The sequence below is a fragment of the Eulemur rufifrons genome, chromosome 5 (genome assembly GCF_041146395.1).
Source record: "Eulemur rufifrons isolate Redbay chromosome 5, OSU_ERuf_1, whole genome shotgun sequence".
Classification (NCBI taxonomy): domain Eukaryota; kingdom Metazoa; phylum Chordata; class Mammalia; order Primates; family Lemuridae; genus Eulemur; species Eulemur rufifrons.
In genome coordinates, this window is record NC_090987.1 from 40001582 (window position 1) to 40028985 (window position 27404).

Consider the following 27404-nt stretch of genomic DNA (forward strand, 5'->3'; position numbering starts at 1 on the left):
TGCTCGTTGAGGATGAGAGCTGTGTCCTCGGCCTCCACATAACAGACATATTTCAGGGTAGCATCAGCGCTCAGTACTGGCCATGAAGCAGTTAACTGAGCACAGGCATGGACTCTGTGTGTGTGTGCATGTGTGCATGCGTGTGTGTGCATATGTGTGCATGCAAACATGCACATTCCGCACTAGACAGAAAGCTCCTAGAGAGGAGAGATTATGTCTAACGATTTGAACCCCAGCACTTAGCTCAGTACCTGCCACAACAGCAAATGCTCACTAAGGATTTCCTGAATGAATGAATAGTCTCTAGCAACCACAAGGCCATTAGGGACAAGTGAAGACAGAGCTACAAAGAAAGGACATGGAAAAGAAAATCTTGTTTGATTAAAATATGAATTACAACTTTCTCAAGTTATCCTTCACTAGGTGAATGGACTACAAAGAAAACTCCCTCTGTTCTTTGGCAGCTTTTATAAGGCAGACTTGACATCTAGCAATGGTTCAGTGGTAAGATAAATATTTTTAACTAAAGCATCTACCTGTGTTACACATGACATACGTGAATTATTATACAGGAATAATATCAGGCTGAAAAACGATATTTCCTAATGCTTTTTTTTAACCCATAAGGTTACAATTGAATAACATATTCTATCAGGCTGCTCTTTACAACAGTTTCCTGTTCCTGCCTGTCCCATCTTGCCGAGGAAGCAGTTCCCTGGGCCATGCTGAACTAGCTTAATATAGTCTAGGAACTCAGATAGTTGAAAAACACTCTAGTTGCACAACGCAGAGGAAAGCTGTGACAGGGGAGTGTGTTTGCAAAGGAGCACAGCTCGACTGGGGCTCTGTGTTCCTGGGAGCGCTGATACTCTCTTCCTCCCTTGGAACTGTCCACTCTCCTCACTGGGGAGGCCCTGGCTGTCGGGAGGAAGAACTCTGATGAAAAGGCAAGAAAGAAGCAGAATAAAAAGGGTTCTGCCTCCTGACGCAAAAGAAAAATTTCCTAAGCAACTAATTTTATGTGGGAGAATTTTATAAAACATTCCAAAATAAGATCCATTTTCAGTGGGTAAGCTGTAGTCATCAAGGACTGCATCAAGACCTTGAGGGAAAAACAATCGATACAGGGCACCTTCAGCCCCGGGATGCAGGGAGGAAGGGAGCAGGGATCTAGCCCTTTCCCGAACCCGATGTGCTCCCCTCACCTGTCCTCCCCAAGCCCCGTTCTGTCTGTCTTGGCATAGTGGAGAGTTTGTGCTGGACTGACTGCGTGTGAGCCTTAGGCCTTTCTGAGCACCCCTTCTCCCCTGTTGCTTTCCTGAGTTACCTCTTGTCTGACAGCAGCAAGCCCCCTTCTGAGATCTCTTGCCACCCCAATAAAACTGGGGCCCAAAGGAATGGCTCTGATTTATTATACCCTGGCAAGAGCTAAGCCCCGAGATCCACCCATTAATATCATTTAATGAAGCAGAGATTTAGAAGCTAAGGTGTAATTTAATCATTCAGACAGGTGTTCTCTTCTGACGGTGCATGTAAAAATGGAGGAAAAAATGAAATGTAAAATAATTCAGTTTGATAACGCTGGAGGTTCCTGTATTTATACGGCCCCCTCTATTTAGAGTTTGGGAGGAGATGTGTCACTGACATCTCTGGAGAGAGTGGGGGAAATGCGGAGAAACACATTGCCTGTGGGCAGCATTACAGTATCAATGTACTCACAATACATATTCCTGAGCCATCCTGGCAGCGATTTGAATGTCCGTTGCAATTGCAGGGAATGCACCGTCCAGTATCCAAGCTTTTGTGATCTCGATAGTATCCGGGGCTACAACTCTATTTTGCAAACAAAGTGTTTAATCAATAAAAAGAAAGAAAACAATTACTAACCAAAGCATGTGACAATTCTGACTGTGAAGCACTTTTTTTTTTTTTTTTTTTTTTTTAGAGATGGGATCTTGCTATGTTGCCCAGGCTGGAGTGCAGTGGCTATTCACAGGTGCAATCATAGCACACTACTGGGCTCAAACGATCCTCAAGCCTCAGCCTCCCAAGCAGCTGGGACTACAGGTGTGTGCCACCGAGCTCAGCTGAAGCATTCACTTTTTCATCTTCTTTCCTTCATCCAGTGTGTAGACTTCTAATTTCAGCCACCAGCCAGGTCCACCTGCTTTTCTGTCAGGTTCTGTTTGGTTCCCGTGCCGAGGTGGGAACGTGAGACATACGGTGAGGAAGTCAGAGAGAGGGTAAGTGTAGAGACAGAGGGGCCTTCTCACACCACTTGTTTTGAGGGTGGGTAGAGGGGGTGGAGGATGGATGAATAAAGAGAATCAGGAGCCCCATCCTTAGAGGAGAGGACATTTGAGCAAGTTAGTTCAAGTTCAAGTTCTCTTTGGGGAGCCATGCCCTCTCCCAGTGTGGCTTTGGGTTAGTGAGGGATGGGGGACAGTACAGGAGCAGCAGTTGGGGAGCGGGTATAAGGAGTCTTAACTGGGGCCTACACAATCATGGCATAGCTGCTGGAATCACTTCACTGCCACTCACTGGTCCACGGGCAACAGGGAACCCCGGGGCGGGGGCAGCGTGCTGAGTTCGCACACAGGACTGTTCACCAATGTCTGCTCCGTGCTGAGCACACAGACACTCAGCCTGAGGGAGTCTCCCTGGGTGTGGTCTTGTTTCCTCGCTCAGGATTATTGATGCCTTGATTATTACTATCTCCAGGACATTGTCTCTCTCCAGTATAATACAAGTTATTATTTTTCATCTGGATGAAAAAAATTATAGTTTTGTTTTCATGAACTAGCATCTTTTTAAAAGGATTCTAGTTAAGAATGCCTCCAATAGGGGAAAAAAGTAATTATTCCTCTACCAGCTATTAAAAATTATTTAGATTTCTGTCTTTAAATAGAATTATAGACATGTTCTTTATTTTGGTAGAGCTAAGCAGGGCACAGACTAAAATCAGACATTGTCCCTAGTTTCTTTCACTGATCTCCTACATGCCCCATCTTTAAAGCATCAGGAAAAATTAATATTTCAAGGTAAAGAATAGTCTTTAATCCTTTTTAAACAGCACATATGTCTGTAAGACTGTGAAACTACAGTCAAAGGAAATCTTGACATGAACAGTCTATTCTCATTAATCCATGGTCATAACAGTCTTTCCACCTGGTCAAGCAGAAGAGAGGAAGAAGCCATCAGAGAGGAGGGGGAGACAGAACTCCCACACTCTGCCTGGGATGGAACCTCCCAGGTGCTGCCAGGAGCTCCTTCCAAAATTACCAATGAATACAGATCATACATAACAACAAGACCAATATATATTGTTCCTTTAAGCTATTAGGAACCATGTTAGGCAAAAAAAAAAAACACATTGCAAAAAAATAGACTACTTTAGGTATTATATGAATAGGCTTGTCTAAAGGAGAATCGAAGTATGAAAGGAATGTTCTTTTGCTAAAAGCCAACTTAAAGATACATCTGAATGAAATGCAGCCAATGATGGTGCAATCATATCTACAATCTCTACTAATACGTGGCAAGTAGCTTATAATTATCACCATATATTGCATTACCTGCTTATAAAATAATTGTGTTTGGTAAAGAACAAATTGTTCAAATAAATAAATAATCTGGTTAGTTTATGGCAACATGCCTAAATAAAAGCTTATTAAACGTGCTTTGGGGGAGGGTAGTCTGTCCTGATTAAAACTAAATCATCCATCTTAACTTGCTTTTGATTAGAAGCAGAAAAAATACTCTGCAAGAGTTATCTATTGTGTGACTCTCAGAGCATTTGTCAGTTCCTGAAATATAATCATTTTCTCATCTCTTAGAAAGCAAGCAAAACATTTTACAAAAAATTTCAGTTTAAGTATTCAAATTATATTGAAGACTTACTCTTCAAATGAAAATGAATGTGTCCTAATATATTATTCAATACAGGAGTTTTGTAACTAATTAAGGTTTTTCAAAGTGATGATTTTTCATGTTAAGTTTTCAAGTAAACTTTAGTAGTATAGATGATAAAATTATGTCCCTATCTGGTTTCTAGGGCTATTTCAGCAACCAGGGATTTATTTCTCTGTAAGTATACACATAACATCCAGGAAGTTTAAAGAAAGAGAGCAGAATTTATGAACGTTTCATGCCTGGCAAATTGAAACATGTCTGCCAGGTATTATGCAAACTTTGGTCACTCTTCTTAAGCACGGATTCCACTGTTTCCCATGTTTTACTTTGTGGGTTGAATTTTCTTTCAAGCAGCATTTGGAAACCTATAGGCATTGGATTCTTTCGTCCCGAGGTCTGGTTGCTCTCCAAAGGGCACAAATTTTCATAGTATATTAACATCCCACAAGCATTCAGGCTCTTAACTGGGCATTTCCAGGTGGGCTGATGTTTATGGGGTTAATAGCTTGCGGTTAATAGCTCAGGAAAGCAATCTGTCAGGTACTGTAATAAACACTGCCAGTCAAGGCGACGGGGCGGCCATCGGCCCCTCCCCCAGCCCACCAGTTACTCATTAATCACCCGAACTCAAAATGTCACAAATCTGGAAATCCTTCCCTGTCCCAACCCCAAATTTAAAAGGAACATTACCTGGTTGGGTCTAAATTCCGCATAACTTGTTTGCTGTTGACTTTGACCCGGAGGCCGAAGAAATAGTCCCCTTTGCTGCTGTGAATTGTATCCCAGACATTGCCCCAGGGCTGCCCCAAAGATCCACAGCCAACCCGCGCTGCGGGCGCACCGCCTCGCTGCAGGGGGCATGCTGGTCCCTGCGTCCTGCCTGCCGGCTGCGCGCAGTCCTCTGCCTCTTCCTCTTATACCTGCCCTTCCTGCTCGGTGCCCGGGCCTGCCTGACTCAGGTAAGGAAGGCTGTCTGCGGCCGGGGCCCCACCTTTCAACTTCACGCATGAGTCAGCCTGCGCGCGGAGCACACATAACAGTCCGCAGGTACGCACGCCGCTCTGTAATTCCTGCGAGGTGGGGCAGCCAGCACCTTCTCCCCACCTCACCCCGCAGACGGCACTAGACGATTAGAGCAGGCATAAATCACAGGCTGAGTCACGCGCAGGGAACACGCCCTGGGCGGGAGGGTGGCAATCCCCAGGCCCCACTCCTGCCCTCGGGCGATCTATTTTAATCAAGCTGGAAAAGAGATGGGGGGAAAAGGGGGAAGAATGTGCGCGACCGGCAACCCGTGGGCTACAGGTTACAACTCAGGAGTCCCCAGAAAATCAGGGCAGGTGAGATATTTTTGGTAGCTTTAAAAAGTAGAAACTCTGGTGTGCAGATCACCTTGGGGTTTTCTGCTATGGAGGGGGCCAGGAAAGAAAGTGAAGGGTTTGGCTAAGTCTGCATACTCTGGGCATATGGAACACACAGAATGACAATGTTTGCTGTTTCCTACTAATTATACTCACATTGTGCTTTCCCTCAATCTCTTTAGGAAAAGAGCATATTTATAGCTTGTGATATTAAAGAGTTTCGTTTTATGGTACATTGTAATCACCCGAGGACACCTCGGGTTGAACAGAGCTCAAACAATATGGACCTGCTGCGAGCTAGGAAATTGGAATATAGTGTCTCCTTGCAGAATCCAGGATATTCTCTGGAATTCAACTCTACGGGGGACTGGGGGGGTGGCTGGATTAGAGAAAGGCATGAACACCCTGGGTCAGCTATTAGGAAGGCAGGGACTCAAATGCTGGGATTCCGACCAGCAGGCTCCTTCCTACTTCTCATTTCTCCAGCCCCCACCATCTAGCAGCTCCCATGGCTTTCCTGTGCATCTTGAGACACTGGTGGTGTCTTTTTCACATTTAATTCCTGCAGGGAGTCTAGGTCAAATATAAGCTACAGCCCAGCAGAAATCTGGACAGAGAAGCAATAGGGAGAGTGCCCTAAACCATCCCGCAGTGCTGGTCACCAGCTGGAACAGCCCTGGGAGAATGTCGTGGGTGGGAAAATGTCCTACCTGACATGAGTCACCTATGTAGTGAGGGGGGCAGACACACATCTCCACATCGTGTGCTATGCGTCCACTTCCTGTGTCGGAGGCCTCCTCCAGCCCCACCTCGCCCAGGGTGAGCCGCTGCGTCTCGGTGAAGTGGAGGCCTCTGATGCGCACGCCTGCCAGTCTAGACAGCACGGTCATCAGCTCTTCCCTAGACACCGGGGCACGGCTGCTGGCGTGTCTGAAGTTTCTCTATACGTGGAAACAGAAAGGCAGGGTCCTCCTTAGGCAAGTTCACTTCCAGAGATTCTAAAGAGGCAGACACCCGGAGTGAATCAAAGAAAAGACATATAAAGTGCATAAGGAAAAATAAGGAAATGCATAAGGAAAAATAAGGAAATGTGTAAGGAAAAATAACATAGATGGGGAAGTACCTCCTAGAGCAATTACATTCAGAAATCAGATGTCCCAGGTTATTCTCATGAAGGGAGAAAAAAATGAAGGCAGGAAATAAGGAACAACAAAATGAAATAAAATTTCCCAACCTATTTTTAAATGCAATTTGTGCAAACATAAGATGAATGAGAAAGATATAGGAAAGGAAGGCATATATTAATAGAAACTGACTGAGTCATGCAGGTTAGGTCATTCATTAAATGTAAATAATTGTGATGGAAAGTATAATCTTTTATTGCACACATACTCATTTTATTTTACTTTTTATTGTGGTAACAAACACATAACATGAAAGTTACCGTCTTAACCGTTTTTAACTGTACAGCATTATTACCTATAAACACAATGTTACACAACAGATCTCTAGAGCTTATACATCTTGCAAAAGGGAAACTACCCATTAAACAATAACTCCCCTTTTCCTGCTTTCCCCCATCCCCTGGCAATCACCATTCTAATTTTTGTTTCTAGGAGTTTGACTAGTTTCAATAACTCATATAAGTAAAGTATTTGTCTTTTTGTGACTCGCTTGTTTAACTTAGCACAATGTTTTCAAGGTTCATCTATGTTATTACATAGTGTAGAATTTCCTTTATTAAGGCTGAATAATGTTCCATTGTATATATACCACATTTTTAAAAAATCTAGTCATCTGTTGATGGACATTTAGGTTGCTTCTTGACTACTGTGAATAATGTAATGAGTGTGCAAATATCTTTTCAAGATCCTGTTTTTGGTTCTTTTAGATATATATCCAAAAGTGGAATTGCTAGATCATGTGGTAATTCTAGTTTTAATTTTTTGAGGAACCTCCATGTTTTCCAGAGCAGGTGCACCATTTTACATTCCCACCAATAGTGTACAAGGGTCCCAATTTCTCCACATCCTCACCAACACTTGTTATTTTCTGTATGTGTGTGTTTTTCTTAATGGTAACCATCTCAATAGGTGTGAGGTGGTATCTCATTGTGGTTTTAATTTGCAAATGATAAAGTAATGTTGAGAAACTTTTCATGTAAAAGCCCATATTCTTAGCCTTTATATTCTGTTGTCCCCTTTGAACTCAGTTTTCACATCTCTTAAATAGGCATAATAATACCTAATCTCTCAGGCTATCATGAGGATTAAAGTAAATCAAATTATATAATGTATATTAAGTGTTCAACACAGTGCCTAGCATGTAGAGACATTTAGTAGATGGTAGCAATTATTACTAACATAAATATAATACTTACATAATTTTAATTTATATTTTAACAGCTTGAGTTATTATCTATATACAATAATATTCCCTCATTTTAAGTATACAATTTTTAATAAATTTACAGAAGCATACAACCATCACCATAATGTAAGGTTAGAACATATTCATTATTCCAAAAAGAACTATCAAGTTGTAATCACTACCCATTCCCACCCCCAGGCACAGGCAATCACTAGTCTACATTCTGTCTCTATGGATTTGCCCATGCTGGACGATTTATATAAATACCAACTTAATTTCAATAGTATACAAAGCTTTTCTTTTATTAGCTTCATTCCCTCCTCTGCTCCTTTGTGCTTTTATTGTCACGCAAACTACATCTTTACACATCGTATGCCCAAGAGCACAGATGTGTGATTATTGCTGTAAATGGTTGTCTTTTAAATCAGATGGGAGGGAAAAAGTCACAAACAAATGATATACTTTTATACTTATGCTTTTACTTACACATATACTTATGCCTTTTATATTTACCTATGTATTGTCATTACCTTTACCAGTGCTCTATTCTTCCATGCAGGTTTCAGTTGCTGTCTAGTGTCCATTCGTTTCAGTCTGAAGGATTCCCTTTAGTATTTGTGGTAAAGAAGGTTGGCTAGCAATGAATTATCTCATTTTTTAAAAATATGTAATGAAATGCCTTCATTTTCCCTTCATTTTTAAAGGATTTTTTGCTGGATACATAATTCGTGGCTGACAGTATGTTTCTTTCTGCACTTTGAATATGTCATCCACTGCCTTCTGACTTCCATGGTTTCTGATGACAAATCAGCTGTTAGTCTTATGGAGGCCACTTGTATGTGATGAATTGCTGCATTCAAGATTCTCTCTTTGTCTTTCAGCATCTTTATCATGATGTGTCTGTGCATGGATCTCTTTCATTTATACTACTTGGAGTTTACTGAGCTTCGTGGGTATAGATTAATGATTTTCATCAAATTTGGGAAGTTTGCAGCAATTATTTCTTCAAATATTTTTTCTTTTCCTTTCTCTCTCCCCCCCACCTTCTGGTATCCCCATTATGCACATGTTGATACACTTGATAGTGTCCCAAATGTCTTTGAGAGTCTATTTATTTTTCCTCGTTCTTTTTCTTTCTGTTCTTCAGACTGGATAATCTCAACGGATCTTCAAGTTTGCTGATTCTTTCTTCTGCCTGCTCAAATTTGTTTTTGAGCCCTTGTCTTAGTTAGCTGGGGCTGCCATAACAAATTACCTTATACTGACTGACTGGGTGGCTTTAACACCAGAAATTTGTTTTCTCATAGTTATGCAGGGTAAAAGTCCCAGATCAAGATGGTGGTTGATTTGGTTCCTGGTGAGGCTCCCCTCCGGCTGTCAGATGGCTGCCTTCTTGCTGTGTCTTCACAAGGCAGAAAGAGAGAGTGAGCTCTCTGGTGTCTCTTCTTATAAGGATGCTAATGCTACCAGCGCTCCGCCCTTATGACTTCATTTAACTGTAATTACCTCCTTACTCCAAATATAGCCATACTGGAGCTTAGGGCTTCAGCATATGAAAGGACACAATTCAGTCCATAGCAGCCTTTCTAGTGAATTCTTCATTTCAGTTATTGTACTTTTCCACTCCAGAATTTCTATTTGGTTCTTTTTTATAATTTCTATTTCTTTATTGATACTAACTACATTCTCTTCTTTCAATATGAGACATTGCTTTCATATTTCTCATATTTGTCTTTAGTTCTTTAGACATTGTGTCCTTCAATTCTTTGAACATATGTAAAGTGTTGATTTAAAGTCTTTCTCTATAAGTCTAATATCTGATCTTTCTCAGTAACAGTGTACATACTGTATCCCCTCCCTCCATATGAACCATACTTTCTTGTTTCTTTGCAAATCTCATAATTTTTCATTGAAAGCTGGACATTTAAAATAATATAATGTGGCAACTCTGGAAATCATATTCACCTCACTCCCTGGGTTTGTTGTTGTTGTTTTATTGTTAATTGTTTGCTTAGTAACTTTTCTGAATGAATTCTGTAAAGTCTGTATTCTTTGTCATGTGTGTCCACTAAAGTCTCTGCATTGTTAGCTTAGTGATCAGCTAACAATTGGACAGAGATTTCCTTAAATGCCTGGACACAAAAAGGTCTCCTAATCTTTGCAAAATGACTTGTGTGCATGTTGGGGGACCCCTTCAACTCTGAACCAGGCAGTTGACAACTCTGCCTTAGCCTTCACTTCCTCCTTACAGAGAGCCTCCAGGTCAGCCAGAGGTGAGAGCTTTGAGCCTTCTCAGGTCTTTCCTCAGCATGTGCACATACCTGGATATGTGCACAGCCCTCATATGTGCATAGCCTGCTACATTCCTAGGATTATGTTGGAGATTTTCAAAAGCCCCTATGAACATCTCATTCCCTAATCTTTTAAGCTTTGTGATTGCCTTATTGTTTGCCCCAACCACCTCAGGCAGCAATGAACTTAAACAATCTAAATGTTTGCAGCAACACTCCCAGGAAAAAGCTCCAGTTAGGTCAAATAGAGACAAGCTTGCAAATGGAATCTTCTGAAAAACCTCCAGACAGGTCAAATTGTGACAGCTCTCTGGGAAGGAGGCTTTGAAGGAACTCCAATGTCACTCTGCCCTCTCTAGTGGTTTCCAGGCTGCTAGACTTCACCATGATTGTGGGCTACTGGTTTGCAAAGCTCCTGTGGAGCCGGAGAGAAGAGGATGGGAATAGCCCAACTTGAATACCACAAAGCTCATTGTTCTTGCAGAGATTCAACCATTTTTACTGAATAAACACTTTCTAAATGGCTGCAAGCTTTTGATTAATTTCCAGAGTTCTAAAAAAGTTGATGCTGACCATTTTTTTTTTTTTTTTTTTTGCCAGTTTTCTCATGCTTTTAGGGAGGAGAGAATTTCTGGAGGTTTTTTCTTCACCATTTTTGCTGATGTGAACTTTTCACACAAATAGAATCATACAATATGTAGTTTTTTGCATCTTGCTTCTTTTATAGAGTATAATGTTCCTGAGGTCATGCATGTTGTAGCAGGCATCAATACTCTGTTTCTTTGGTTGCCAAATATTTAACAGTATTCCATTGTATAGATGTACAGAAATGTTAAAATATGTCTGCAAGTTCAAGGTACTCAAAAAAGTTTCACCTTTAGGCATTGGACATATTTAATAACACAAAAGGAATACTATTTTTAAGGAATAGTTGTAACTACATAGGTGTAATAAAATGTTTTATGATCTTATGAGCTGTCTTGTATTTAGCTATATTACTCTCTTGATGTAAGATATTTTTGTGGCTTTTCTATCCATCCATCTCAAGCATTTGTTGGACACTGACCAGGTCCCAGGCACTGAGGGAGACCTGAGGATGACAGGGAGCTATGTGGTAGCATTTACAAGCTTACAGAGTTTATAAGACAAGGATAATTAGTTGTGAAACAGGACAGACAGTGTTAAAGTGCTGGAAATATATAGTACAAACAAAGCCCACATGAGCATCAATCATTTTATGTTTTACATAATTCGTATTTTAAATCTAGACCGATTAAGTATCCCTTGTCTGAGATGTTTGAGACCAGAAGTGTTTCAAATTTCAGATTTTTTTAGATTTTGGAATATTTACATTTTACTTATGGATGGAGTATCCCTAATCAGAAAATCCAAAATCGGAAATGCTCCAATGAGCATTTCCTTTAAATGCATTATGTTGGTTGTCAAGCAGTTTTCGATTTTAGAGCATTTTGGATTTCAGATTTTTGCTTAACCTGTATATATAAACTTAAATTTATATAATTTATATTTTTAAAATCTTAAGTCAAAAATCATGATTATCTGAAATCATTAAGTCATAAAGCAGAAAGGATCATTAGGAGCCATTTCACGGAAGCTTTCCTTTACCTCCACCACCTGCACTCGACCGTGATGCAGCCGGTCTGGCCGAGGGTTATTTGGCTCCTCGTAGATGACAGACATCTGCTGACCCTGTGTAAAGAAAACCGTGAATGCCTCAGTGCCTTGGTTGGGATGTTTCCAGATTTAAAATTGATCTAATAACAATTTTCTATGGATCTACATTATATGAAATGTCTGACTCTTAAAAAATAGTTCAGAATTAACTGACTGGTAAAAGGACTAATGACATGGAAACAGAATCATAGTAGTGAATGCAGTGCCTTTTCTCAAATAGGAAATCAGGAAAATTCCCTGGACCAAAAGTGACTAAAAAAGATGGGAATTTTTTTTTTTTTTTTAAGACCATACTTTGCAGTAACTGCAGAAAGTTCTGTTTTCATTACCGGACTAGACTGCGGTAGAAAGAAAATGCTTTGGTTACTAAGGAAGGTGGGGTGGGAAGAGGGTTGGCCCAGCCTGACTGTGCCAGGAAGCTGCAGAGCTGGCATGTGGAGGGAGATATTCACCTGCAGCCTCCCCCTGCAGGACCCAGCCTCACTCACCCTCAGCCTCCACCCTTCCCGGTCACAGTGGCTCGGGAGCGACTCTTAACATGTCTGGGTGAGACAACGATGCCTACCATTGGCAGCCCTAGCACAAACACACATGAGCCCCAGCCTTTCTGTTGTAGCACCAAACCCCAAAGAGACCCATTCGCTAGGGCCGGTATTGCAGAAAGAAGAGCATTAACTGAAATCACATATCATTGAAATTTAATCTAAGAAACATGCCCTAAAGGCTCTTAATTACAGTGGTTTGGAACAAAGCAGCAGAGTAAATGTTTCGGGAGCCTAAATGATTTTCTGTGTTTGAAGATAAAATTAAGGAGAAATTTTGGTCTTTATTTCTCAGTGAACCACAACAGTTTGCATAATAAACTCTTTGGCAGTAAAAAATAGCCGGAACTAATGGCCGGAACTATGAGATGCTCTGCAAAACTACGAAACTGAAATATAGCACTGCAGTGAGAGCATTTTCATTGTGCAGCTATTTTCCCTTTGACTATGACTTTGAAATCTTTGCCGCTTTATTTTCAAGATATTCTGCAAAAGTTCCTTGGAGTTTTTAAAATAACAATTCTACAGATTTGCATACCAGTAAAAACAAAACACAGCGCGGTGGTGCCTGAATACAAATATCTACCAAGAATGTGAGACCCTCAGCTGTGACGTGGTGCGTGGGACTTGCTGGTCCCTGTTTACAGTGCATGACCCGAGAAAACCCTTCCAGAAGCTATAATTACCTTGCATCCATCACAGCACAAAACCCAGAAATAGAGCCAACTTCAGACAATGGCACCCCAACTTATGTTCAAGTTATTGTGCCCTGTGTTGTGGGGAATCCAAAGTAAGACGTGACATCATTTTCTAGATTGCAGCTCTGGATTGTGTCCTAGGCACATAGGGTGTGGATGTTGTCACTTCTCTTCTCAAAAAACCAAAGTGCCCAGGAGTTCGAGACCAGCCTGAGCAAGAGCGAGAACCCGTCTCTACTAAAAATAGAAAGAAATGATCTGGACAGCTAAAAATATATATAGAAAAAATTAGCCAGGCGTGGTGGCGCATGCCTGTAGTCCCAGCTACTCGGGAGGCTGAGGCAGTAGGATTGTTTAAGCCCAGGAGTTTGAGGTTGCTATGAGCTAGGCTGACGCCATGGCACTCTAGCCTGGGCAACAGAGTGAGACTCTGTCTCAAAAAAAAAAACCAAAGTTCCCGCCCCCCCCAGCCCCGGCCCATCCCCCCGCCACCAGCCCCTGTCTATATCAAGTTCAATTCCTGTCACAGCGTCAAATCCTTCCAGGCTTGTGTTCGGTGACTCAGCACACACTGATAATATGGCCATGTCCAACTGATCATCCCTTGAGCACAGCCTCCTGTCCTGCACTGCTTCCTGCCTCAGTTTACCTTAGTCCCTCTCCCTGGAGGGCCATGTTTCCTCTTATGCCCATTCTTAAAGGCCTGGCTCAAAATGAACCACGAGGCCTTCTGAGGCCCTCTCAGACCACATAGCTCCTGTCCCCCTTTCTCAGACCCCAGTGCCACAGAGCTTTGCTTGGACTATCCTCAAACACTGTTTGGTGCACTGCAGTTACTAACATATTACTCTAATCTCCTCTCTTTTTTGAGGAAAGAGGTGACCTGCCCTTTATAGAGCCCAGCAATATGGACTTGCACACTGGAAGGGCTGAAAAACATTTATGAAACTAAATTGAAAAGATAGAAACAGAAAAAATGTTTAATCTGAGGCAGTCATTTGTGAGAGGCAAAGGGAAAAATACAGTTAAGTATTAATATTTTGGGAGAGGAGAAGAAAGAAACCATTTGCTTGGAGGAAGTAGAATCCCGAGGAGCTGCTATATGCCCTACATTTTCTTTTTAGTTTCTATAAAGTATTAGAAGTGAATTAATCTAAATGTTTTGTAGGCCATGAATCAAGATGTGCTAAATTTAAATCAGCACCAACTGCAACTGTTGCTTCCTGCCCCATAGGTCGTGTTCTGATACATACGGTGAGCTGCACATCCGGCTGCTTTCCCAGGAGAACCATGTCACCAGGTAGGCCGAAGGACTTGGCTTGGAAAGTGAGGTAGCCGCCATACGAGGAAACCTAGAATGGAGTTAACAGCATGAACAGCCTCAATAGCACGAGACCATGGCAGCAGGAGCCTGCAGAAAAAGCACACAGGCATATCACACCTGTAAAGACACCCAATCAACCTGCCAACAAGGGTTATATCTAGAGACTGGGCTTGCGGATGCTATTTCAACTTTCTACTTTATGCTATGTTTTATATCATTTACAATGTTTAACATGAACATGATTGAGTGTTACCAGCAAGAAGATACCTCTATTAAAAAGAAAATAATAGTCATACTGCAACAAAGGAGATCCTTTTTTTCCTAGATGATTACTAACACAAAATGTTTATCCACAGCTATTCTAGAAAATCTAGGCCATCGGTTTCTTATTTAACTGAGAGAAGTGGGTAATATTTATCAGTCATAAAATGAACCTCTAAAAATAAATTTCCCCCCCCCCAAAAAAAAATATTCCTGAAAGCAGATGGTGAATATTTCCCAAGTTCTTGTGAATTCCGCTGGTATGGAAGCCACGCCCAGCTGCTTCAGTAGGGTATGGACCTTCTCTCAGTGCCACAGAAGCAGCGTGATTGTGCTGGGGACGTGGAGCTGAGTGGACATGGTTCTCTGACAGCTGCTTCACCTCTGGCCCTGATACCTCCACCCTTAAAGACAAGACCAATCAAGAAGGAAGGAGTGACCAAAGGACGGAAATCAGAGACAAGATCAGCTCAAATTAGACAGAATGAAATAGCCTACGGAAAATGCCAACAACTTGGAGAAGATGGGAAGGGGCTGCTCTTCCGGGATCCCCGTCAACAGAAGCTTTTCCCTGGAATCTGTTATCTGGCAAAGCCTCACGGAGCTATGAACTTCAAGTCTGGAGGTATTCCAAGGTGACATCTTGAATCGTCCTATTCAGATTAAGTATTGCCTTTTTGATGGGCTCAGGTGCATTTAAAAATATGTCCACAAATTCTTTGTACTCTGCCTTCAAGAGATGGAGCCTAATTCTCCTCCCCTTGAGTGTGGGCTGCATTTAGTGACTCACTTCTAATGAACAGAATAAGGGAGAAGTGAGAGTGTGTCTGTTCTCAAATTAGGTTATAAAAAGATTGAGGCTTCATCTTGAGCCAGTGCGCTCACTCCCTCTCTCCACCCCGCCCCATCAGTTGCTTTGGGGGAAGCCATCCCATGTCATGAGGACCCTCAGGTAACCCATGGAGGGTCTCACGTGATGAGGAACTGGGGCCTCCAGCCAACAGCCGGCAAGGAGCAGAGGTTTGTTAACAACCGTGTGAGCAAACTGGGAAGTGGATCCTCCAGTCCTGGGTGGCTGCAGCCCTGGCTGACGGCAACCTCATGAGAGACTCCGGGCATGTTCTCCTGAATTCCTGATCCACAGAAACTGTGCAAGAAAATAACTGTTGTTGCTTTAAGCTGCAAAGTGTTGGTGTAGTTTGTTACATGGTAATAGATGATCAGCACACAGGCTAACCGTGTAGAGGTGAAGAGGAGTATGAAGTGAGGGACAGGTGGGTCACAGGAGAGAAGCAACGTGCCCCACACTCAGATGTCAAAACCCACAGCCTTCCACCCAGAAGATACAGTCAGAGACCTCAGGCGAACAAGGCCCTAATATTCAGTTATTCTAAACGTGAGAATGCGGCATCGCCTGAGCTGGGCTCTATGAACGCAGCTGTTCTCAAAAGTTTTCCCCTTGCTAAGAAGCATGTGTCACCGCCTGGAGTTTCCACACGAGACCTGCATTTCTGTCCTCATAAAATGAGAAGAGTGGACCAGGCTCTGGAATAATACTTCATGCAGCAAAGGAAGAGCATCTGGTTTACAAGGTCCCTGAGGAGTGTGTAACTAAAGGCGCATGATTCTGCTTGTGGAAGCCAAACTGCCACCGGATCCCGTGTGTCTTTTAATAAGCTTGTGAGTCACTTTTCGGCTTTTGTCTTCTGACAGGGAGCCTTTCTTCTGCTTTAAAACAAAGAATTCTCAGCGTTGGCATTAAAAGCATACATGTCCCATTTGCAACAGATATTATTTAAATGGCATTTCCCTGGAGGAAAATTCTTTGGCATTAAGTAAAAATGGGGAAAAAAAAACCATTGTGCGCTTTTCCTTTGCTGGTTGCTCACATGTGGGGCCACACAAGGCTCCTGCTTGGCCCCTCACAGCGAGGTCTCTTCTTCATTTTTTGTTCTCCTAATTCCTAAAATGTTAGTAACCTGAACTGCCTGACGCTTATGCTCATGTGACAGAGGCCCACAGAGGGCTCAGAGGAGCGACAGGACATCATTACCTTGTCCCCCAGATAGGAGGGAGGTGCCACCCAGGACGCGCTGCGGACTGTTGAGGGCAGCTCCTGCAGGTCCGCCACCACGCTGTTGCTGCCGGGGTTGAATGACACGGGGACATCCACTCCGTCTGCCGTCTCCAGGCGCCAGCCCATCATATCCACGAACTGGAACACAAAAGCAAGGGATGGAAACGTGGTTGTTTGGTGATGGCTGAATTGGTGATGGCTGAATTATGTCACTAGAAAGATTCGTGGAGCCACCACCTGCTTCAGGAGCCTTCTAGATGTCTCCTCTTTAGCCTGCTCCCTCGGGCTCCCAGGACGGAGCCCCCGTCTGACCCATGCCACCAGAGTTCTTAGAGGGCAGTGGCCGTATCCCAGCACACGTCCTGGTTTTTGACAATTAGTAGGCATTCAATGAGTGTTCAAAGTATAAATAAATAAGTATATGAATAATAATTAGGGCTGTGGGCACATTTTAACAGTGAGCTCCTTATAAGGGAAAATGTGATATAAAATACAATGGCCCACTATTATTATTTTTCTCTAAATGGAGCATCAAAATTAAATCTTTCCCTGGTCACAAAGGAAGCCAGTTACTTTTGAGGAAAGAAAAAGGAAGAACTCATCAGGCATAGGTTGGAATACAGGCTTTCTGGTTCCCAGGGTTTTCGGGGGAGGTAAGGACAGGAGACTTCAGAGTGATTTACAAATTATTTTTTTGTCCAATTACCAGCCTGCATTCCTTTTAGGAAGCAGGCAGTGAAATATATAAAATAATCTTTCTTTGAATCCTTGTTGGATATAAGACATTACACCAAGAAAGCAAGCATGAGACTACTGGTTCATGGAATAATGAAGACAACAAAAGTCTTAGTTTCATGAAATTAATTTTAAAAGTTGCCAAAGAAAATATTTGGTCAAATAGATGAGAAGGAAAGTAAAGCAAGAAGAAGAGAGGAAGAAAAGAGAAATGAGGGGTGTGATATTGTGATATAGTAAGAGATATCGTCCTTGTCCCCAGTTCCTGGTGAAGGGCTCCTAAAACCCGTGCAATGTCCCAAATGATCAGGGTGATAGGAATATCTTTTGTGGTAATATTTGGTCTCAGTTCCCAATTCCTCACACTAGATAGTTTCTAAGACCTTTGGAATCTCTGATGTGGTAAGTGGCTTTTTGTGTGCTAATGAGATGGTTCCTGGTGGCCGGGGGCCCCTGGTAACTTCAGGATGGGGCTGACTCCAGAAAGGCCAAGGCATGACCAGAGGGCTGGGACTTTGAGCCCTACCCTGACCTCTGGAGAGGGGAGAGGGGCTAGAGATTGAGTTAATTACCAATGGCTAATGATTTAATCAATCGTGCCTGCATAATAGAACCTCCATACAAACCCTAAATGTTGGTTTCAAAAGGCTCCTGGGTTGGCAGACACATCCGCGTGCTGGGAGGGGCGCACCCCAGCTCCTGCACCTGCGACCCTGCTGGACCTCGCCCTATGTACCTGCTCACTTGGTGGCTCGTCTGGACCCTCTGTCACAGCCTTTGTGATAACCAGCAATAATAAGAGAAATGCTTCTCTGAGCTTTGCAAGGTGTTACATATAGCAAATTATCAAACATGAGGAGGGGGGTGTGGGAACCCCTGATTTGTAGCCAGGGCTGTAAGAAGTTCTGGAGGCCTGGCACTTGCACTTGGTGTCTGAAGTAGGGGGCAGCCTTGCGGGACTGAGCCCTTAACCTGTGGGGTCTGATGCTACGTCCAAGTAGAGAGTGTCAGCATTGAATTGAATTTATGACACCCAGTGGGTGTCTGGAGAATCCTTGTTGTAGGAAAAAAACACACCTATTTGGTGCCAGTGTGTTGTGAGTATAGAAACAAGGTTTTCTTTTAAGGGAGAAAACAACAAACTCCATTCATTCAGTGAGTGCTTTATGGGCATCTCTTACGTCCCAGATCCTGTTCATCAAGGAGCTTACATTCTAGTGGTGGAGGAAGATGGACAATAAACAAATTTCAAAACAAAATGTAAAACATGTCAGGGAGTGATTAATGTTGTGGAGAATACAAGGGTAAGGTCAGAGAGGGTGACCAGGGCAAGCTATTTTATAGGGAGTAAGGGAAAGCCCCTCTGAGCAAGTGACATTTGAGCAGACACTCTACAAATTCAGGAAACAAGAATAAAAAAACACTGCAGGCCAAGAAACAGACAAGGCAATACTTCCCATTTCAACAAATCGATATACAAAGTTCTGCAATACTTCATGTCAATTCATACCTTAGCTCTTCGCTTATGTGAACTGTAGCAATGATTAGTTACTCTAAAACAAAAGCAGCTGGTACAACCCTTGGGATTGGCTGGGTCCAAATGGAAAGATCCTTCTCGACACACGTTACATTCAGTTCCTTCCACATTTTCCTACAGAAGCAAGACATGAAGCAAGAGATCATTCCTCCCAAAGTTTCCCTGAGTGCAATTAGCTACTTACACAAATTAAATACCAGTCCAAGATGTTAGGACACGGATGTTAACACAACATCAAAAGATAACATAATTGTTAAGCTTTCACACCACGTTAATTGTTTAAAATTTTATACCACAAACAAGTGGAAGAGAGCATTCTCCAAATTTCAAAAGATGCCCCTTGGCATCTTGGGAAATCTCCTACAACCTGGCAGGACCCCTCAGAGCAGAGATGATGACCTGGAGTCCATGGTCCAGGAATAGACTTTATGAGAACCTATGAACCTTATGAAATTGTAGATAAAAGTTTGTGTTGATTGTTCTGGAAAAGGGCTATACCTGTCATCAGATTCTCTGTGGCCTCTCTAAGAAAGAAGAGGTCTTCCTTTCTTATGTCTACGAAATGAAGTAATGACTATAAAATGCTACATGCATTATGAAACCTATTATAGTCAGTCCCATTTCCCATTTTTCTATTTGACTCCACATACACAAAGCACTTCCTCCCTGACTGGTGGCTGGCATCCCTGGCATTGTGCCATCCATCTTACCTTGCAGAGGCAAGCCCCAGTCCCCCGGTCACACACTCCTGGCTCAGTCCCATCTCTGTTGCAATTGCAGGGAACACACTCAGGGAAGTGGTAAAACCCGGAAGCACATCGGTCACACTGACGCCCTGTGATTCTGGGCTTGCATCTAAACCCAAAGCAAAGGAAGCAAAAATCCCCATCATGTTTCTATACACAATTCCAAAGTGCACACCCACACCGTAGCAGAGCAGGTGGTGCACAAAGCCAGTTAAACAGACGCAATGCTCCCTGTGGGGGGGAGGGGGGCTTATCGTCCAAGGTGGAATGGAAAGTAGCAGATAAAAGGCACTTATGAAAGTGGGTCACTGACCATTGACCATTGTGGATGGTCATGGATGTCCATCATGGATGGTCAAGCTCAGTGCTGGGCACTAGGGGTGCAAGAACGAACATGGTCCCTGTGCCTACAGGGCTGCCGCAGACAGCCCATGAGTGGAAATGGGGACAATGTATACACACGGTCTAACTGGGGTTTGGAGGAGCAGCAGGTGACCCAGCCCAAGACAGTCATTTGTGTCTCTGGGGGAGGTGACTGCTGAGCTGAGCCTTACAGGACAGAGTCATGGGGTTGGGTGGGGGGCAGGCGTTCCAGACAGAAGGAACAGAGTGAGGAGATCACTCAGTGTGTGCAGGTAACAACACAATCATGGTGCTTCCAGGACAGATGTCTGAGCATGTTCAGGCTGACCCGTGAGCCTGAAGAGGCTGGTGGTGCCAGCTCATGAGGACGGTGGGGCTGGACACTGTCTCGTGGCAGCACAGTGCAGTGGCTGAGACCTGTGCATCCAAGGCAGAATGGCCATATCAGACATATGGTCTTAGCAAGTTACTTAACTTCTTAAAATCTCACTTTTCTCATCTGCGAGGGAGGCTCACTGCCTCGTAGGGCCACTGTGCACCCAGTGCATGCAAAACGTCAGCACAGTGCCTGGCACATGGTGAGATTCAACGAGGTATTGCTTTCGTGAACAGCTGTTAAGGAGAGAGAGTGGCTGGTCGTGTGCAGAGGCTGCAGCCGAGGGGGTGAGTTCCCCTGCAGCAGGCTCTCAAGTCAGGAGAGAGACCAGGGGGCTGACCCAGGGCAAAGGTTTTGGGATGGACAGGGGGGATGGGCTCCTATACTGCTTTGGGGTGAGGATGCTGGGACTTGTAATGTTCTGGATGAGGAAAGAGGAGAAGGCAAGGAAGACTCCCAGTTCTCCAGCTCAGGTGACGGAGTGGGTCATGGGCCCCATGTGAGGCCAAGAATAAAGGGGTGAGAATGTCCCCTTTAAAGGAAGGCTAAGGCGGGCCTGATGGGGACAGCCAGTGGCTGCCCCCTACAAGTGCTGGAGCTCAGGGGAGATTCCAGGGGGAGCTCAGAGTCACCCATCTGCAGGTCCCTGCAACTGACACACAGGGCGGCTGAGCAAAGGGGGCCGCAGTGGGCCTGCCCAACCCGGGCAGCCCAGCACCAGGGCAGAGAAGATGAGGAGCAGGGTGGGGCTGAACCTCAGTAGCTCCCGCACTGCAACTCACAGCTGGGATCTCCACACACGGATCCTTTTTTGTGGGACTAAGGAAAGTATTAGAAATGTGTTTTTAATTGGCATTTAGGGAATAATATTTTATCATTCAATCACTATCAACTATAAGCCATTACCTATCTCCTATTGCTTATAAAAATATCTCACCTCAGTGACCATTCTAAGAAACATCAATACAACTTGTTATCTCACTAACTTCGCCTTTGGCAAATATCTGCTTATGACCAGATGAAAGGTCTTGTACTTGATTAAGAACACAAACTTGGAACCAGGCAACCTAGGTTTGGATCCCAACTCTAGCACTTATTGGACCTTGGGCAAATTAACCTCTTTACAACTGAGTTTCCTTATCTGTAAAAATGGAGATAATAACACCTGTTGCATAGGATTGTTGGGAGGATTAAATAAGATAATATACGTAAAGACCTTAGAACAGTGCCTTGCTCACATATAATACTTGCTATCATTATTCTTGTTGTATTGGCCAAGGGGAGCAGATGGGTGTCCTTCATCCACTCAGAACACCCGAAAGGACTGAATCAGCTTTACCTGCAAGACCTGCTGACAAGGCAAATGGCATTCAGTTCTTCCAGCCCCATCCCTCTCATCTTTCTCCCTACCTGATACCTGCAGAAATTGTTTTGTAGGAAAGAAAGTATCCTCAGCCACACCTAGAGCAATGTAGGTGTAGACTGTAAATGGTCTGCTTGACGTGGATCACTCTAGTGCAGGGGGCTGCAAACTTTGGGAGGGGATGAGAGGCCCTTCTGGGGAGCTAGAAGAACTATGGGCCATCTTCTCAGAAAAGTGTTCAGCACACACACACGCACACACACTTGCTCTCATAGACACACAATTTGACAATCCCTATCAGAGGGTTCCAGGGGCCCAGGTTAATAACACCTGCTCTCTTGTGAATCTCAGCCTATGTGCAATCAGAGTCCAGCAGAAAAACACAAAGCCTGTCCCCAGATGATCGCTTATTTCTGGAGAGCAAGTGTGGAGCACGAGAGCTCTGGTGGTCTAGAGACGGGAAGGAAGAGAGCACCGATAACCCCTCCCCAGACAGGAAGCATCAGAGAGAGGAAGCTTGGAACAGAGAGGGCCTTTGGAGATGACTCGCCTGGCAGTGGAGGAAAGAACACCGTGCACAGAGGGACAGTGTTGTCATCATGAAGTGGCAACCTGACGGCTCAGCATTCTGAGGTCTGGAAGTTTCTTTTCACAAACATGCAGGGCTTCTGGTCAAGGGTGCATTAATTGAATTCAGGTGGCAAATGAGCAATTCACACACAATGAACACCATTGGTGGACACGGGCTCAGAGTGTCCTCTGAGCAGGTGACCTGGGCCTGGACTTGGAAGGTGAGGTCACGCAGACAGGAGCCCCTTTTTTTTTTTTTTTAATATATTTCCACTTCACTGGAAAAGAAAGGAACAGGAGTAGCTGCAGCAAGGGAAGCCGTGGAAGCTGCTTGTCCCCTGTGTTAGGGGAGAAAGAAGAGGGAATGCAAAATCCTGACTGTCTGCCTGTTTACTTCAGAACGCAGGTGAGATGATGGGGTGGAGCAGAGTGGGCTCAGAGGGTGCGACATGTCAGTAATGAAGGACTGAGCCCCACGCCTCACTCAGTGTGTCAGCAGCAGCTGAGAGCACACGAGTGGCTGAGAAGAAGCAAGCTCGGAGCACAGTGATGGGAGCAGTGGGCTGTGAACAGGACCCTGTGCAGCCCAGCTGGGGTGAGAGGCCAGGGTTCACCAAAACTTGGAGGATATAATATCTATATTCCCAAGTAATGCAATATTTAGATCACTGATCATATGAATCCTGCGCAAAAACAAGAAACCAAAGCAGTGTGTGGTGGTGCCATGACAACAGGGAAGAAAAAGGAGACTTCCTTTTCAAAGTCTGGCTGAACATCTTTTAAAATGACCTCCAGTCTGCCTGACTTGGCTCTTTCTCCGGGGAGATTCTCTGGTCTCCAAGGAGCTGCCCTTGCTGCAAAAGCAAGAAGATTCTGTCAGCTGCTGCTGCTGCTGGAGGTGCAGGTTGGCAGCTCCAGGGAAGCAGAACCAAGGACATCACCTCTATGGCCATGGGCTTGTGGCCAGATGTTATACAACATCTGTGTGTGTGTGGATGCTTGCTCTGTGTCTCAGAAACCAGGCCCAGCTGTGTTAGGGTACACTCTATCCTCTGGTCATCAAACACTGCAAGACCCTTCATATTATGCCCACATCAAACTCTAGTTTTAATCTAGAACCCAAAGTCTAGATTATTCATTCATGTATTCATTCACGAATTCCTGGGTGCCTTCTGTGTCCACATCCCTATGTTAGGGGACACGGCAGGAGGGGATCGTGTAGAGTAAGTCCGTCTTGACTTAGGCATATTCGCACTGAGGACACAGGACCTAGAGATGTGGGAAGTTGTCACCATGCGAGAGACGAGCCAGCTAAGCATTGGCCAATTACACAATGAGGATATGTCTGTGGACTTGTAGAAGGCTTTACGCCTCTTTTGAGTTTGTACTTTCAACACAAAATCCTTGAAGGACAGGTATGCTTTGCGGGTAGCAGCAAGGAGGAGGGAGGCCTTTCATAACTGGAGAACCGACATGTGCAAAACGTGTTTTGAGGAAGTGAGAAAACCAAGCCAGAGAAGAAAGAAGAAAAAAAGGCTTAAGTTAAGGTACGTGGGGGTAAGATTACCATGGAAAGTTGGTCTCCACGTGTATGGAAGTGGTGTTGTGCAGAGCCCTGTGTCCCCATAGCACCCCACCCACGATATGGCATGCACCACACTGCACTGTCATTATTGGTTAGAAGAGACCAATGACAGGTGCCTTCCACACGAAGCACAGCACCCAAACTGATAGACTTTGAGCAATAAAACACATACAAAATAGAATTTAAGGCAAAATAACCCCCAAAAAACTCACAAGAAACTGGGGGAGATATTTCATCCTCATTAAAATAACAACAACAAAAAATCACGTGCCAAGAAGAAAAAAAATAATAAAAAAGAAGATAAAAATCATGAAGGAAAGATAAAATCATAAACATATATGCATTTCTCAACATTGTCTCAAGTTTTATAGATGAATAGTCCCACATATTAGTGACAAAATTATGGGGAAAACAGATTTTAAAATCCTAATATAATTGTGTATTTAGCATATTCCTCTTAGATTAAGGGGCCAAAAAACAATGAATGAATGAGTAAACCAGGAAAAGGAAGGTGGGTTAGGAAAGCACCAATACCATCCGAACACGAGGTGGTAAAGGACTTAACCGGAATGGTAGCTGACAGCAGAGAGCCATGGAAAGGAAGGGGCATAACCTGGCCCTGGCTGGAAGTTGACACCTGACTGGCAGCAGGGAAAATGGGCTGCTACTAAGATTACTCTCAGATCTCAGGCTTTGAGGACTGGAAAGAGGCTGTTACCACTAAGTAGATTTTTTTTTTTTTAATCCAAAGGGAGAAATGGCTTGAAAAGCAGACAATGACATGAGTTTCACAACTAGGATTGGAGCTGCAGAACTTTGGAGTTAGAGATCACCCAATCTAACCTTTCATTACACATGTGAGGAAACAGGAGCCCAAAGAGCTCAGGGGACTTGTCCAAGGCTACCTGAGTAAAGCCAGTAAGAGAGCCCAGTTTGAATTGATTTGCAAAGAAGGTAGGATAAGACAGCCATCAGGGGTGAGGACTGGGAATCACCCAGGAGTGGAGTGACTGAAGCCAGGACAAAGGGCGGGACAGCATGGAGGAAGGTGGACAGCCATAACTTCCGCAAATAATCCCAGCAGCTAACAGTTCCTCGGTGCGTGGTGTGTGTCAGGCACTGTTCTGAGTGTGGTGCATAGGACATTCCACCCTCTAAAGAACTTTACGAGCGGGTGCCTCCAGGAGCCCTGTGTTATGGATGAAGACCGAAGAAGGCCCAGGGAGAGAAGTATCATGCCTGAGTCACCCAGATAGCGGGTTGCAGAGACAGGAGGCAGCCTCGTGCAAACTCACACCTCGCGTCCTCCCCATCTGGGGATAGAAGGAAGAAAGAGAGCCAGTGAAACAGCCAGAGGAGGATCACTCAGAGAGATGAGAGGAGGACACTGGTGTCACAGGGGATGAAGGACGACAGAGAGAATGCAGGTGAGAGCTCTGGACTCCTTCTGTGCGGCGGTCACCACCATGTCACCACCGTGTCCCAGGACCCACACGCTGCCTGGCTGGCCCCATTCCAATTATTCAAGGAGGTGCATCAGCGGAATTGCCTCTCCAAGTTGTTAGGGCTCAGGGATTTATGCCTTGGTGGAAGCACTTCTGTTCCAAGAACACCAAGTCTATGTATCACCTTTGCTGGTATTTAATTTCTCCATCTAACACAAACACTTAGTAAATCCGTGAGGACTGGCGGAGACAGAGGTCATCCCAAAAGGCTTTCCTGTTCCTACCACTCTTCAGAAAACGCACGTTGTACCTGTGGCTCCACTGGCTGTTTGGGTGGACTGCTGTCTCCTCCAATCAATCTTAAAATAGCCTGAAAGTGGTCAGCATCATGACAGCTTTTAAAAGCAGTGACCCACAGGTTCCTCATAACTGTCACAGATTAATAAAACCTTCTGCGGAGACCTTTTGCTTGTTCAAAGAATCTGACGGCATACATATTCTCTTATTAAAAGCAGATGCGGCCGGGCGCGGTGGCTCACGCCTGTAATCCTAGCACTCTGGGAGGCCGAGGTGGGCGGATCGTTTGAGCTCAGGAGTTCGAGACCAGCCTGAGCAAGAGCGAGACCCCATCTCTACTAAAAATAGAAAGAAATTATATGGACAACTAAAATATATATATACAAAAAATTAGCCGGGCATGGTGGTGCATGCCTGTAGTCCCAGCTACTCGGGAGGCTGAGGCAGTAGGATCGCTTAAGCCCAGGAGTTTGAGGTTGCTGTGAGCTAGGCTGACGCCACGGCACTCACTCTAGCCCGGGCAACAGAGTGAGACTCTGTCTCAAAAAAAAAAAAAAAAAAAAAAAAAAAAGCAGATGCAAACTTGATTTTTCATCCCTATTATATTTTGTTAAAATATATGTATATATATATATATGCTGTTTTGTGTTGCTATAAAAATGAAATTTTCATCTCGATAAGTATCTTTATGATCTTGATCTAATGGGGTTGGCCAAAATAATAGACCTTTTGGTGTTTGTACGATATAATTTTGCAATATTGTCTGTAGTACAATCAGAGACTGAGGAAGAAACAGAATCAGAATTTTAAATTTAGATGGGAAGTTAGAGATGATTTTATTAAACTTCACTTTACAGATTCAGAAACCGAGACCCTGGAAAGCAAAATGACTTTCCCAGAGTCTCCTAGCTGGGACATGAAAAAGGTGAATCAAGAACTCATTTTTATGGTTCCAACTTAATTTATTCCCAATTGTCTCTAAAATCACAACACCAATTTTAATTAAGTAAAGACTGGGTGTTGTGGATTGCTAGGATTATTTTTGTAATTCATTTTAAAGTAGAGTAATATTTATATCAGTCTGATTTTCTTTTAGTGAGTAAGATAAACTTGAACACCTGTAAGTAGTCAAGTTCAATTTGAAAATTCCAAGTTTTCGGCTTTGTAATTTGTGAGAATTTGCACAACTGCAAACGAGTTTGCGGTCTAATTGAGAAAGGATGTGTTTTTCTATTTATTGCAAATTCCAGGTATCTCTGGTTAGTTCTTTCACCGAGCTTTAGGTTTCTTTAAACATACTCTGTATTAGGAAATTTCTGGGAGAGAAAAAGCAGTATTTTATCTAATATTTTGTAAAGAAATAATCCTTTCAGGCAATCAAAAGCCTTTCTGCTATTTACACTGGAATTACCATGGACAATTTGTGCAATTTACAGTAATGTAATAAACTGAAAGTTTTTCTTACATTATCTGCCAAGGCCCCTTTATGACAAATCCACTTTGATCTTGCATAGATATTTCATCCCATTAGGTTATTACAGTCTCTTCGGTAATGTCAAAGTAAACAATTTAAGTGTGATACAAGTCAATAAGTTTCGATTCCTGTTGATGCTGTCAGGTTTGGACAAAACTGTAGACATGCGGCAAGTCCTGAGCGAAGAATTTTCCAGGCTACTAAATTGTCATTGGCAGCGAGGGTTTGTTCAAAACTCCTTAGAGTTTTTACATAAAATGCTATGGTAAATCTATCCATTACCTCCTGGTGCCTTAACTCGTTTTAAAAATTGTATAACATTCTTGGTTTTCTTTTTCTGTGGCGACAGCATTGAGAAACTGTGTGAAGTTCTGTTTGCAGT

At 43.6% G+C, this 27404-nt stretch overlaps 1 protein-coding gene and 1 long non-coding RNA gene across 5 annotated transcripts in view; one reads left to right on the forward strand and one right to left on the reverse strand.

The window, feature by feature from the left end:
• The window catches only part of LAMA3 (laminin subunit alpha 3), a 229945-nt gene that overhangs the window by 64141 nt on the left and 138400 nt on the right, over positions 1-27404 (reverse strand). For 2 of the 4 annotated variants that reach the window (XM_069468520.1, XM_069468519.1), the window contains exons 33-39: positions 19514-19658; positions 18777-18917; positions 16508-16669; positions 14123-14221; positions 11561-11644; positions 5984-6214; positions 1720-1833 (exon numbers count right to left, since the gene is read on the reverse strand). In XM_069468520.1, coding sequence (XP_069324621.1) covers positions 1720-1833; positions 5984-6214; positions 11561-11644; positions 14123-14221; positions 16508-16669; positions 18777-18917; positions 19514-19658 — 976 coding nt within the window. Of the gene's footprint in view, positions 1-1719; positions 1834-4602; positions 4802-5983; positions 6215-11560; positions 11645-14122; positions 14222-16507; positions 16670-18776; positions 18918-19513; positions 19659-27404 lie in introns of those variants that run through there. The other 2 variants (XM_069468522.1, XM_069468521.1) reach the window with 2 other exon arrangements.
• Positions 4807-14648, forward strand: LOC138383482 (uncharacterized). Its single transcript, XR_011233594.1, has 2 exons — positions 4807-4871; positions 14104-14648. It is a non-coding gene; the product is annotated as an uncharacterized lncRNA (long non-coding RNA).